The sequence below is a fragment of the Vipera ursinii genome, assembly GCF_947247035.1.
Source record: "Vipera ursinii genome assembly, chromosome: 4".
In the NCBI taxonomy this organism is placed as follows: Eukaryota; Metazoa; Chordata; class Lepidosauria; order Squamata; family Viperidae; genus Vipera; species Vipera ursinii.
This window is the reverse complement of record NC_139514.1, coordinates 90,312,191-90,326,365: the sequence shown is the minus strand read 5'-3', so window position 1 is coordinate 90,326,365 and position 14,175 is coordinate 90,312,191. Positions and strand designations below refer to the sequence as shown.

General features: G+C 35.8%; 1 protein-coding gene across 3 annotated transcripts in view; it reads right to left on the bottom strand.

Moving 5' to 3' along the window:
* The window catches only part of RASA3 (RAS p21 protein activator 3), a 139,745-nt gene that overhangs the window by 68,004 nt on the left and 57,566 nt on the right, over positions 1-14,175 (bottom strand). For 2 of the 3 annotated variants that reach the window (XR_014492481.1, XM_083362289.1), the window contains exon 4: positions 10,390-10,484. Coding sequence is in view for 2 of the 3 variants with exons in the window: in XM_083362289.1 (XP_083218415.1) it covers positions 10,390-10,484 (95 nt within the window). In the remaining variant the exon portion in view is untranslated. The remainder of the gene's footprint in view (positions 1-10,389; positions 10,485-14,175) is intronic. The other variant, XM_083362290.1, reaches the window with a different exon arrangement.

Below are 14,175 nucleotides of genomic sequence, written 5' to 3'. Positions count from 1 at the left end.
TTCAGCCTTCAGGTGCTTTGGACAATAGATTGACCTCTTCTTCTTTGTAGCAGCCCTTTGGATATTGGAATACTATCATGTCACCCCTAGTCCTTTTTTTCATTAAACTAGACATACCTAATTCCTGCAACCATTCTTCATGTTTTAGCCTCCGGTCCCCTAATCATCTTTGTTGCTCTTCTCTGCACTTTAAGAGTCTCAACATCATTTTTTATATTGTAGCAACCAAACTCCATGGATCCTCTATGGATCAGGCACACAAAGCCTGTAGTCTAACAAGCAACCATATGCATCCTCTTGCTGTTTTTTTAAGTCAGTGAATTTACTATTACGTTGGATCACTTAGAAACTAGGTCATAAAATCAAGCAACCAAAAATTAGGCTTCCTATTTGTACATCTTTTCTGTTTTCTGATTTTATTGCAATTTATTTGATTATTGTGAACAACCAGAGATGCTGAAATTCAGGCAGCATACAAGTGATGATGATGATGATGATGATGATGATGATGATAACACACTAAGCCAATGCTGCAAAAGACACCAATCTTTATTTCAAAATGGTTTTTTAATTGAACTTACTTGCCTTTGCCAGACAAATTATGGTTTTAGCAAGCCAGTGTATTTTGCCCCTGAAATTGACCCTATCTGTTGTTCTTTTGGAGAGGTTTGCTGCCAACAAGGCAGCTGACAATGGAGGTTAACTGGCTAGGCTTCTTTGAATTACTGTTAAAACCACTATGTCAAATCTTGCTTAAGGGACTGTTTTATTGTAGCTTAGAGGCCTGAAACCAGACTAGTGAGTCATGACCATGACAATGTGAAGTTCTTGCAAGCACATGTTCTGTGTTGTCTGCAATTTTTTTTAAAAAAAATATCAAATGAATTGGGAAAAAAAAGATTGAAAGTAAAAGAACAACATTACGAGGTCAGATAAACTGTGTTGGAGGCCGGAAATTTTAGTTTTGATTTCACTGAGACAACACAGCAAGCGGAAATAAATGAGACGGGACGGGACGGGGGGGGATTTAGTGATTACATGGTTAATTAAATGATTTCAAAGAGAAAGTATTCCTTGGATTTCTTAAAAAAAGATGCCAAGTTTGACTTCACTTGCTTGTTTACTTGCTAGATTTATATCCCATATTTTCTTCAGGAGCTCAAGCAACATTTTTTTCTATCATAACGTGACACACATACAGCTGAAAGAGAGATGGCCCATAGTTACCTAGAAAACTGCCATGGGTCTCCCTTATCCTGATCCAATACCCTAATCTCTGAACAAGTTGTAACTACTACCGTAAATCAGCAGCATAAAAGATTTCTCATTCTGGAAGAATATAATAAGTCTGAATATAAAAGGTAGTTTATTTCTGTAATATATTTCTTCCCCCCCACCCCCAAACTTTAACTTTGGTGCTCTTTTATGCGGCAGGGGGAAAAAGGGTATATGTTAACCTCCATTTTGCATTGTGATGCCAATCCTGCTTCCTTGCCTTCAATCTTCTAATCTATTTACTAAAATAAGGCACCTGTTAAATTAGCAGCCTACCACTGACATACCTCACTGCCTCTGTCATCTCTTGTAAATTTAAAGATTTAATTTGCTAGTCATTTATTCAATTTGCAATGCAGAGTTTCATTCAAAGGACATATAATCAATTAAAATGGATCACTGGCTGCTTTATGAACATCTCACACAAGACAAATACTAATAAATGACCATATTCTCACTCTAGAATGAATGTGAATACTCCAATACTTGATTTGCAAGGCAAACTGTTCCAGTGCATTCAGTGTAAAGGAGGGTCTCCTAAAGCTGCATATGTTTGTATTGTAAACTCTGTCAAAGTACATTTCCGGAACTTTATTGAACAAAAAAATATTTTAAGACTTCCTCACTCTCATCACATGATTGGCTACTAATATAAATTTCTCTATAGCTGCTTGGATTGGATACAATTCACAGTAAGTACATAGGAATATATTAGCACAGTGAACCCAATGTCTGAATTGGCAATCCAAACTGAATAGGTTCAAAAACAGGGGCAGAGCATTCTAATTAATTTCAGTTGGTAAGTTTGAACACTACAAAGATTCAAGGGTTCCTGAGCACAGCACGTTTATAATATAACATTTCTTACAGTTGAACAGACATGCAATATTTTTTTTTTATTTCTTTGGGAATAGAGAAAACAAGAGCTATAAAAAATGGTTGTTTATTAGAGGAAATGGGCACACCCTTTTGTTTCCTGGGTGGGGAGAGGCTTGCCTGGAAATAGTGTTTTTTCACTTTCACATGGTCTGTGGTTACACTTCAGCACCACTCTTTCTGAACTCTGTAAATGATTAATTCTGCTGCTCGCTACTGGATACATGCAAATCAGTTGAACAAGCGTTGCTAAAGGAGCTACTGAATTATAGCCACACTATTTTTTTAACCATTTATAGTTTCCTAAATTAAACCTCTCAGCCTGTGATCTGAAATGCATCCCATGAAAATGGGCTCTTATGCTCTACTCCTGCCTTAAAAATAAGTATATTATCCTATCAGAAATAAAAAATATAATCCAAACATGATAGTACTCATTTGATATTCAACTTCTAAAACTGCAGAGCATTCTTTTGACATAGCCTAAAAGAATCCAATAGTTAAAAAACCTAAAACCTAAACCAACTGTTAAAAAAAGGAAGTGTGCTCATTGCAAATTATAATTTTCTCCTTGATAACTGTATTTCTATGAAAACATCAAGTTACCTTACAATTCTGACAAAGGAAATTAAATATTCTTAGATTATTCATTCCTTGAAGAATATTCTTGAAATCAAAGTAAATCATAGGGTTTGTAGCATTTGTGCAAACAGATCTGATTCCAGAGGTGCCCAGATGATATAAAAGTGTGACTCCTACTCTATGCCAGGTTACAGATTATTGTGGCCAGATGACCAATTCCAAAACAGACTTTTAAAAATTCTCCAAACCCAGAGAAGCATGTTCTTTTTCACATTTTAATTCATGGATCTACACTAATTCTGGAATCAACCTACACATTCAGGCCTGGAGAAAAAAAAGTGTGAAGATACACCAAGACAGGCATATTTTGGAATCCAGATCTGTTGAGTATCCAGGAACGGTTGATCAGGAGGGTAGGGCCTAATTAACTCATATGGGGCACCTGCAGTATTACACCTAATAAAAAGTGAGCACTGGAATTGTATACAATAGCATATTGCTTCACCCATTGCTTTTATCAGTGAAAAGTCTATTTTGTGCTCTACCCACATCCTTCCTGCCAGTAATTAAATATTCAGGTGGCTGTTATGAGCTATTCACAACAGGCAATTTCATTGTGGGAAAGAAGCTAGATCTCTCAAGGTTCAAGCCTTTGGAATCTGTACTTCTCATTTTATCAAAAATCAATCTGGACACGTCATCATATCATTAATTTGTTTTTTTTATTCTATTTTTATGACTGCAGTATTATGAATGTAAAGATCAGGCATACTGAAGATTTTATGAGTCTTTTATATATCATAAATATCCCATAGTAGAGGAAAAAGCATAAAGATTTTTATGTGGTTATACTCTACTTTAACCTGCTGAAAAACTTGGAATTTTCTGGGAATGTTTCCCGTCTCCTAGGTCTTCCAATATCTGGCCCAGATCTGCATCATCTTAGAATGAGCTCTAAACTGAACTGAGAGTTCATGTTAGTAAGAATAGCCATCAAAAGAATAGAACATTTGCAGACAAGTGTTGCTGCTTTGATATATATACAGTATATGATAACTTTTAAAATTGAGTGGAAGAACTGTCTTTGTAAAATGATTTAATGTTAATAGAAGTCTTTCTTATTCATCTCAGAAGTGCCAACGGGATAACACGTAAAGCATCCATTAAATCTAGTTCAAATTCTGGTGACCATATGGATATCAACATTATGGAAATAATTGGTACTGCCCTCTTTTAGGATGTTGTTCTTTACTTCCCACTCCAATCTATAGATCCAGGAATTCTAATATTTTCCATCCAAGTACCAACTAGGTCCACGCTTGATTTTTTTTTAAGGTCAGTCAAATAACATAAGCAATTTTTACCATCAATGAGTAAGAACAGCCTCACTTTGCATACTTTAATGGTAATCTCACCCTATTCCCAGCTCTGAAATAGCCTCTTCAGGGACAGTAAGTTGGGAGGTAGTTTATTATCTTTTAAACACTAAAGACATTGTTAGTCTTTCAGATCTTTTAATATTATAAAGCTAACTATGACAGAACGCAATGGAGACTTTGAATTCCTATTAACTAGTTTGGTCTGTGCTCTATATAAATCATTACAAATTGCACATTACATTGTTTAAACCATTGCTTTTAGATTAAATATTTTAGAGACATTTTAAAATTATTTCAAAGCTACCTATAGGCAATCTATACATTTTCAGACTAAATACACCTAAATGAAAAATACAATGTTTCCCCAAAAATAAGAGCCTGATCTTATTTTTTTTGCCTCCAAAAGAGGCACCAGGTCTTATTTTGGGGGGGATGACTTACCCGCTTACCTTAGGACCGCCACAGCCAGGCCTCCCACACCTTGACACCTGTTGCACCACTGCCTGAATGTGAGTGGTGGCACCAGCGTGATCAGCGCAACGAGCGATGCAGTCTCTTTCCATGAGCAGCAGCACCGGTGCAACAAACCACGAGGTGCCCTGTTGTGATGCGCCACATGGTGTGTGCACAGAATAATTCAATCAGCAGGTATCAGAGTGTGGGAGGCTTGGTTGCACGATCCTAAGGTAAGTGGATGTGGGGCACATGGGGCAGCTCCAACTACCCCCAGCTTGAATTTTATGCATGCACCTCACCCCAAACTAGGGCTTATTTTGGGGGTAGGGCTTAGATTAAGCGCACAAGTAAAAATCAAGCTAGGTCTTATTTTGGGGGGAAATACGATACATTTTTTTATGTATTTATCAACATTGCACAAATTCAAAGTTGTCCTTTCAATTGTCCTTATCAGAGAGATAGAACCATAAAATACAAGAATATAACATAATGCAAACCACTTGAAGTAAATATTTATAATCGAGCTCCAAACATAAAGAAGCTGGCTTTTACGAAGCAAAAATAGAGGAAGTGATAAGTTGGATAAAAATACTCTAGCATTTATAATTAGTATTTAAAATCCATGTCCTAAATAGTACTCGTTTTTGTAATATACTGCAAAAATAGAAGGAGCCGTGTTATAAATACTCAGCAATCTCCAAGAAAGCAAGTCCCTTATCTGCTTGTGTATCAACAGTATAGTGATTACTGGCAACACATAAAGGCCATATAAATATTGACTCACTTCACAAGACAAAGAAGGTTTCTCATGTCTCACAGGAAATAAATACTATGAACATTGTGTTTGTTTTCAACTCCTGCTGTTATATTAGCTAACTCCAAATCCAATCTAACATGTATTAATAGCTATTACATATGCTGCAAAAATAATAGCTGATGGGGCTATTTTGATGTATCAGAAGATGGCATTTTATAAAGTGGTGTCAATAAAATAATATCAAGGTATTCTGATTTAAATTCTAACACTGTAATAGACAAAGAAAATGAGATAAAAAAACAGGAGGCTAGGACAAAAAGGAGAAATGTTTTATTTTACAAAAATCTGTTTTACATTCATTCAAATTTATCTGACACTTAAACCTAAATATATTTTAAACAATATTCTTTAATTATCTACAAAGATACAATGAATTTGGAATAAATCAAAAGATATTTCAATGGTGATAGCAATACAGGAGTTTTAGATGTTATTGCATCTAAACCACGGGTGTCCAAGCTTTTGGCTTGCCTGGGTTACACTGAGCGAAGAGCAATTTGTCTTGGGCCGCGTACTAAATATATAATATATTTGATGTACAAGCAGTCCTCGACATACAACATTTCATTTAGTGACTGTTCAAAGTTACAACAGCATTGAAAAAAGTGACTTATGACTATTTATCACACTTACAATCACTGCGGCATCTCCATGGTCATGTGAGCAAAATTCAGATGCTTGGCAACTGATTCATATTTATGATAGTTGCAGTGTCAAGTAATCTCCTTTTGCGACCTTCTGACAAGCAAAGTCAATGGGGAAAGCCACTCACTTAACAACCATATTACTAACTTGACAACTGCAGTGATTCACCTAACAATTATGGCAAGAATGGTCATAAAATGGGGCAAAACTCACTTAACAACTTTCTCACTTAGCAAGAGAAATTTTGCTAAGTACATCAAGGACTGCCTATATATCCATCATATAACAGTGTTAAAATTTTAGATTTTGTAGGGCTGCATTAGTAGCTGTCCAGGGCCACATGTGACCCAAAGGCTGGACATGATATTCCATGATATTTCATATATTAAATGAAGGTCCAATTTTCTAACACATTTCAGTAATTACATTAGAGTATGGAAGACGTATGTAACTGAGTAATTCAGGCATGTCAAACTCGCGACATCATGTGACGTCGTGTGACATGTCGGGACTTTTTCCCCATTGCCGGCAATGGGGTGGGCATGGTTTCAGCGTGATGCAGTTTGACATGCCTGGAGTAATTCACCAAACTATTACACTAAATTAGAACATTTTGGTATAGAACATAATTACCAATTAAACTTACCATATCACTAGCATATAATAACTGTTTGCCCACGTAAACTATTTTTTTTTATTGAAAAGTTTTAACATACAATTTATCTTTAACAATCCCCCCTCCCCCTCCCTTCTCCTTCCCCCCTACTCTCCCCCCTCCCCCCCTCCCCCCCCCGACTTCCCAGAGCTAAATACAAGGTATATATAAAAAAAACCATCATAAACAACCATATACTAACAACCATAAACTCTAAAATCCATCACTCTCTAGCTTATATAGGATAAGACAAACCTTAGTAATATTAAATATATATAGAGAAACTAAAATAGAAAAAGAAAAAAAGAAAGAAGACTTATTCAAATGAAACTTGAAACTTGAAACTTCTTAACCCTATACTTGTTCTGGATAAACTCAATCCATTTTCTCCATTCCATAATATAGCGTTCTTGCGAGTGACTATTTTTATGGTCCAAATGTTTTTTGATTGCCTGTTAAGACAGGCCAATTGAACCCATATTAAACTAAGACATCCTTGAAGCATTTTGATAGATGGAGAATTATTTGTAGTAAGCTTGGCAAATGAATCAGAACTGCATATTTAAATCCAATTAGTAACAAAAGAAATACACATTTGGCCAACACTTGCTCCCCAAATTTGAGCTGCATCATATCAAAAGCATCCCTTAAAACCAGGAGGGGCAATTAATTTTCTCAAGGGGCTACCTGAGAAACTGGGACTGTTGCAGAGGGCCAAACCAATGTAGCCTGAATTTATGTCCTCAAACTCTGTTAAATCAACTCCTCAGGCTGCCCTAGGCAAGTGGAGAGCAGGCACAAAAAGCGCTTTCTCTCCTTGTCCTCCAGCAAGCCCCAGCCAAGGACCGGATGGTGATTGCACAGATCTAGACCGACTCAGCTTCTCTCACCCGCTGCAGCACATTTATCTACATTTGACTTCTAATTTCCAATTTATTTATTTATTATTAAATTTTTATACCACCCTTCTCCCGAAGGACTCAGGGCGGTGTACAGGGCAATAAATATTAAAAACGAAGTACAAAAGTTAAAAAACAATTAAATATTATGCCCGATATGAACAGTAATTAAAACCATATTAAAAACCCAGCCCTTAACCCATCAAACCAGGTCGGATTGCTCAAATAAATAAGTTTTTAGATCCCGCCGGAAGGAGCGAAGGTCGGGGGCCATCCGGAGCTCGACCGGCAAGCGGTTCCACAGGTCTGGCATGCCCACAGAGAACGCCCTCCCCCTAGGGGCCACCAATTGACCTCATTCAGGCTGGAAACGAATAACCAAATATGCAGATGTTGCTCAGGGGCCATAAAATGCTCATGTCTGCTCAAAACTATCATTTCCCCCTCCCTGAATTCGTACCTAAAATGTCTATTAGTAAACTAATCAGTAATTAGTAAATGAATAAGTCACAAACTGTAAGGGAGTGGTCTTATAAATAAATATATCTGACACTTTTGGCAGTGGTTTGTTCTCCAAGCTTGTTTCAATTTAGTTTCTGAATGTTGTGTTACCAGAAGCCATACAATCAAAGCTAATACCATCATTAGTTTGTATACTTTGGAACAATAAAGTTCAAGGAATCCCAATTCATTAAAGGAAGTTGGAAAAACTTTATTCAAAAAGCATTATTATAAATCTCTGACAGAGGATAAAAAACCAGTATAATCTCACTTAATCAAACAACCATCAGGAACATTTGTCATGTTTTAATTGATTTAGTAATGTCTATTGTTTCCTGAAAGATGTAGTTTGATAAACAGCTTGGTTTTGTTAAAAATAAGGAGTCCAGTAGACTAACAAATGTTAAAAGGTAGGAGGTTTTGTAAACTACAGCAATGATAATGTAGGTCAAGTGTGTTTGAATACTGCAATGCACATATATAATTGCAGTATTTATGCAGCTACAGTATATTATTATATGCTTGTGATAATTTTGGTACCATTGTAGTTTGCTGCAGATGCCACTGGAAATTCTAAGAAATGGTTAGGAACAAGTGTGATAAGGAATGGTAACAAAATGTACTCTTGCTGTGGAAGATTTATAAACTGTCTTACAGATAAGATAACCTTTCTTGTCATCTTTTACTATGAGCACACTGGCCCACATTAAAAATGAAATTCTGTTGCCTGCTCTAGAAAGAAAGTACCGTATATATCTACCCATATGCATACATACCACATATATACACATGATATATACATACATACATACAAATATTAATCACTGGCCATTTTGAATACATAGCAGAAAGAGGAATGTTGAGAGTTCACAAAATTGATGCTATTATATTTTTCTAACATAAGCTTGTAACATTTTCCGTGTATAAATATTAGATTTATCTGGAACAATGTTAAGATCTAATAAAGTATCTAAAAATGGAATAAGCTCTCCACCGTAATTATCTGATCCACAGCTAAATTAGTACTTGAATACTTAAAAATATTCAAAACACTTAGGATAAGCTATTGTTTTGATCACTAATATTTTTGTTTCACTACAAGGCTGCTAACAGATTTTAAATTCTAGAACTTTTTCATATCAAATAGTATGAGTTTAAAAACAAAAAGCAATCACTGCATTTTAAATTTCCCAATTTAATAAGCATTTCCTGCTTCTGGAAGTATAGCAAAGCCCTTTTAAATGCAGTGAAACTATTAAAGTGAAGGAAGGTAAGTGAAAAAACTGTACATAGAAAAACTGGAATTTAAAGGAAAACAGAGAAAAACTTTAAAAAACTTAGTTGTTTGCATGGTCTTTGGTACAGAAAGTTTGTGTGTTTCATATTAACAAGCCAATGGTTAAGGATTTTAGAGAATATTAAAACTGTTGAATTTAAGATGAGATTAATTCTGTAAAATAGATATTTTCATGTTTAATGCATACCTCAAAAATGTTCTAAAAGGATTAGCTGTCAGCCTCAGTATACTTGAAATATAAAAAGAGGAGGGGGTGTACTAAAACATATAATATGATCTTCCTGTTCTTTGGAAATATGTTTAAAAATGCACTGTGCCTCGACATGGCTAAAATCATATAATTAAGTTTTGTTTAAATAACTGTTAAATAAACAAGGATCTAAGTGTGAATTTATTCAGTTTTATCTGTATTGACATTATAGATCGTATCATAATTTCCCATTATGTCAAGCTATTTTCTACTTGGATACAGGCACAATATTTCCAAACATATCCAAATAATTTAATTTAATTTAAAGACTCTTCCCCCATGTTCAGGTGAAACAAGGATGACTTTGGAGTGTCTGTTCTCCTTCTGAATATGATTTGACCAGCATCTACAATGAATGTATCTCAGTGATCACTAGTTGATCAATTGATAACCTTATCAAGTAAATTCCAAACGTTATTCTATGTCACACAGAATATCACTTATAAGCAATAGCTCCTATTTAACGAATGTCAAACAAATTATCTGACACTTCATAATATTTCCTCTTTCCACTTGGAAGAGGATACAAATGCCAAGTTAACATAGTATATTATTACAGCACAGCAACTTTTTATAAAGTTAATTTCTTGGGATACATATACAGATATGATTATTCAGGCACTGACTGAAACATCCTCCATGCAGTTGCATTGATCTATAATATTTTCAGCAACAAAAATAATGGGATCCAAGAACATTTTTCTTGTAATTGTTACAGCCATCATAATCATAAAGACCATGGAAGAGACAATCTCACCTGTACTTCTGAATCAGCATCAACATGTTGCAGTTGAAACCAAGTGTCTCGGTTATGATATTTCTGCAAATCTTCCTTCAATATTGCTACTTTTCCTGAAAATACATCAAGTTGAATGCATCATGATGAATATAAATATTGTTATATAACAGCCTTCCCTGCCTTGGGATATACAGCATTACAACTGCAATTCCCATAATTCCAAGCAAAAGTCTATATTGGCTGGAAAGTCCAAGAATTAAAATCCCAATATACCCTTAAAGTTGCAAATTAGGGAAGTTAAGTAAAACAATCTGTAAAATGATTTTGTTTTTAAAAAAAGATTTCTGCAGAGAAGAAAACTACATGTTTTAGATACTAACTGTCCAATCAATGTTTAAAGAGAAATTATGAAATCAATGAAGTTTACTAATAATGCTATACATCAAGTTCTCCATGTTGGAGAAAAGCTTATTAACACCAGTAGCTAGCTTTTGGAAAAGCTAACCATCCAAATATTTAATCACTAACAAGGGTTCTTCAGCTGGGATTAGAGACCACGGCTTTTATCTAGAATAATTGCATGAAAATTTAACTGCAGCTGAAAAACTTTCTATACAAAATGAAAGTTTCATGCATGTTGACCAAGTGTTATTTAATTATATAAAAATGAACTTCACTTTTTGTAAGTTTTCTATAGATTATTCATGTGATCAGAAGACCCAAATCATCTAAGAAAACTTATTCAAGTACTTGGAAAAGGGTTTTTTTGACAAGTTTGTCAGGGGCACATTATTCCAGTTACTTACAATGCTCTAGATTTTATCTCAGCTCAAAAGCTTCTTCTGTCAATTAATAAAACTCTCTGGAAACAGCATGAGAAGAGAAATTGCAATAAGAAAGGCAAACTGGAAGATCTGAGAGACTGCCTTGCACAGCTTTCACACAATGTGATTATTAATACTATGACAAAAAGTAAATTGTAAATCCTAGTCAATAGCATATTTTCCTATTGGGCAATATTCTTGCCATAGTATTATCTTGTTGACCGAAGGACGTAGCACCACTCTATCTAAACACTATGCTTTAGAAATTCTCATGACTGAATTCTGGATTTATATTTGCTACATAAATGAAAGCTTTGGCTTCTCATCTGTCCTCCGTTTGTAAATTAGGCCACAAATAATTGTGCATCTGTCACATGAAGGGCACCCGGTATAAGACTCTTTTATTCTCTCAGATAAGTGCTAAATGATCAGATGATGTAGCGTGTTTCCTGTTTTTAACTGAAGGTCATAGAGGCTGAACTGTTCGTTGCATGGCTGCTAAGAATTCTGTTGTTAATCTATTTCTCTAAGTTCCCAGCATATGGCCTAAAGCATTTTTAAAGCCTCTTTTAAATGTCCCATAGTTAAGTCAACCCTTTCTCCTAGAAATTGGCTTCAACTCCTGATACATTCATGGACAGGGTCACACAGTTTATTGGCCACTGTGCAACTTTCAAGATATTTTTCATCTTCTCAATCTATCCTACAATCTTGGTACTCTCTGAAATCTTCCCCTCCAAATATCAGCCAGGCTGAACCCCGTTAAGTTTCCAAGCACTAACCAGTTCAGACAGGCAATGTCTAAATAGTTCATTAAATTTTATTTTGAATGCTTTTATTATATTAAAAAGGAACCATTTCAATACTTTCAGTGTCCTGAAAATAACATTGAAGTCAATTCAGATTAAATACATTGAATTATTTCAGAGATGTATTACAGATAGTCCTCGACTTACAGCCATTCATTTAGTAACCATTTCTAATTACAATGGCACTGAAAAAAGTGACTTATGACCGTTTTTAATACTTACAGCCGTTGCAGATCCCTGTGGTCACATGATCAAACTCTTGACAACTGGTATGTATTTAAGATAAGGGTCACCTTTGTGAGTTTCTGACAAGCAAAATCAATAGGGAAGCCAGATTTAATTAACAACCGTGTTACTAACTTAACAACTACAGGGATTCACTTAATAATTGTGGCAAGAAAGGTTGTAAAGTGGGATAAAACTCACTTAACTGTCTTACTTAGCAAATTGGGCTCAATTGTAAGCCGAAGATTAGCTTTATACTGGTAATTGTGTGGATCCTAATTAGACGTCTATGCATGGAGAATCGCTTTCCATTTATATACAGGGCTGAATTCCAGTGGAGCATCAGGGAAGGAAAGAAGCCATTTTCAGGATTTCAACCCTTCTCTAAACCCTTCCCAATGTTTAATGGGATTCCTCATCCTTCTAAGCAGATGTAAATAAATGAAGCTGCCTCTCATTTCCTTGGCAAGAAAATTCCAAAGGTAGATATTGTGTTGATTATTCCCATTAGCAGAAGAAAATTGATTACCCACATTCATTATTTATAATAATCTTTCCCAATCCAGTGAGATGGATTACATCCAGTTATATTATAACTTGAATATAGCTGATCAGGGAAGGCTGATTTAAAACTTACGTATAAAATTTAGAATGAAATGTATTATTATGGTTAATTGCACAGTTAGCCAGATGTTTTGACTAGATTTGGCATTTTTTTCCATCTATCAAGTCTTTCCCAAGGACCTGGGATGGGCAGATATTGTTGTCTGATGATATTAAAGGTATTGTTGAAGGACATTAACTGTTCCAAATGAAGCTCCCTTTTGCAATTGACTGATGGGGATTTGGGCGGCAGTGTTCTGTTTCAGCCTACGACCGGCCCTGTTTGTGTGTCAGGGACAACCCCTTTTTCTTTTTTACAGTCAATAGGCTGGAAAAACCCAACCCAAATTTATTTACAGTTCAAACAAAAAAGCAACAGAATATTTCCTTCAATAAATGAATCAAAATATCAAACAAGAGTCAACAAACAAGAGTTAAACAGAAGTAGCAAGAACAGACCAGGACTCTCTTAGAATATCTCCAAACGGTTGCCTTCAGCAACCAGCCCCGCCCACACCTTCCCCTTTTATATCAGTCCCAAGGAGTGGCTTCTCACTGCCTTCTCCTCCTCTCACTGAGTTGCCTCATTTTCTCTGCTCTGCTCTGCTGGATTGCCTTCTGCTTCTAGCGTCTCTGAACAGATTCAGCTGTGACTCTTCTGAGTCCGACACCTCGTACTCACACAGCTGAGCCTCATAAGGAACATGACTGGAGGGGCCAGGCTGAGAGTCCTGCAGTGCATCAGAGCCTCCCTCTGACACCAAAGGCTCTCCAAACCCCTCCTCCTCCTCCTCAGATTCATTGGACTCAGCTGTTGGGAGCACAGGATGACACTGAATCACAACAGGCGGCAGTTCTTGGTCCAACTTACTTTCTCAGATAGTTATGTCTCTCCACTGAAAACAACTAATAGATTTTGATTTGGCTTACTGTGAGCTACCTCCCCTGCCTATATATTCTTTGGATGCAACTAAAGACACCCCAACGTACAGATGGACAATTTTGTACAAAAAGGTGACAGCAGATTTTTTTCTTTGGTATTGTGAATTCACAGGTTCCTCCTTTGTTGCACTTGGATACTATTATATTTTCCATGCTCTGCACAGAAAAGGGCATTTACTTTGGTATAAATGGATAACCTGCCCTCAATAGTTGTAACACAGAGATATAATAATATGCCTTATCAAGACTGTTCTTCCAGGGGTTCAAACACTGAAGTTGTGTCTGTGGCATGTGTATTCCTAAATTGCCCTCTATTTCATGCCTGCTGTTTATTGAATCATTTGTTGGCAAACTCTGACAATTACCTCACTCAGTCACTGTGAGATGAATTTGTTGAAACA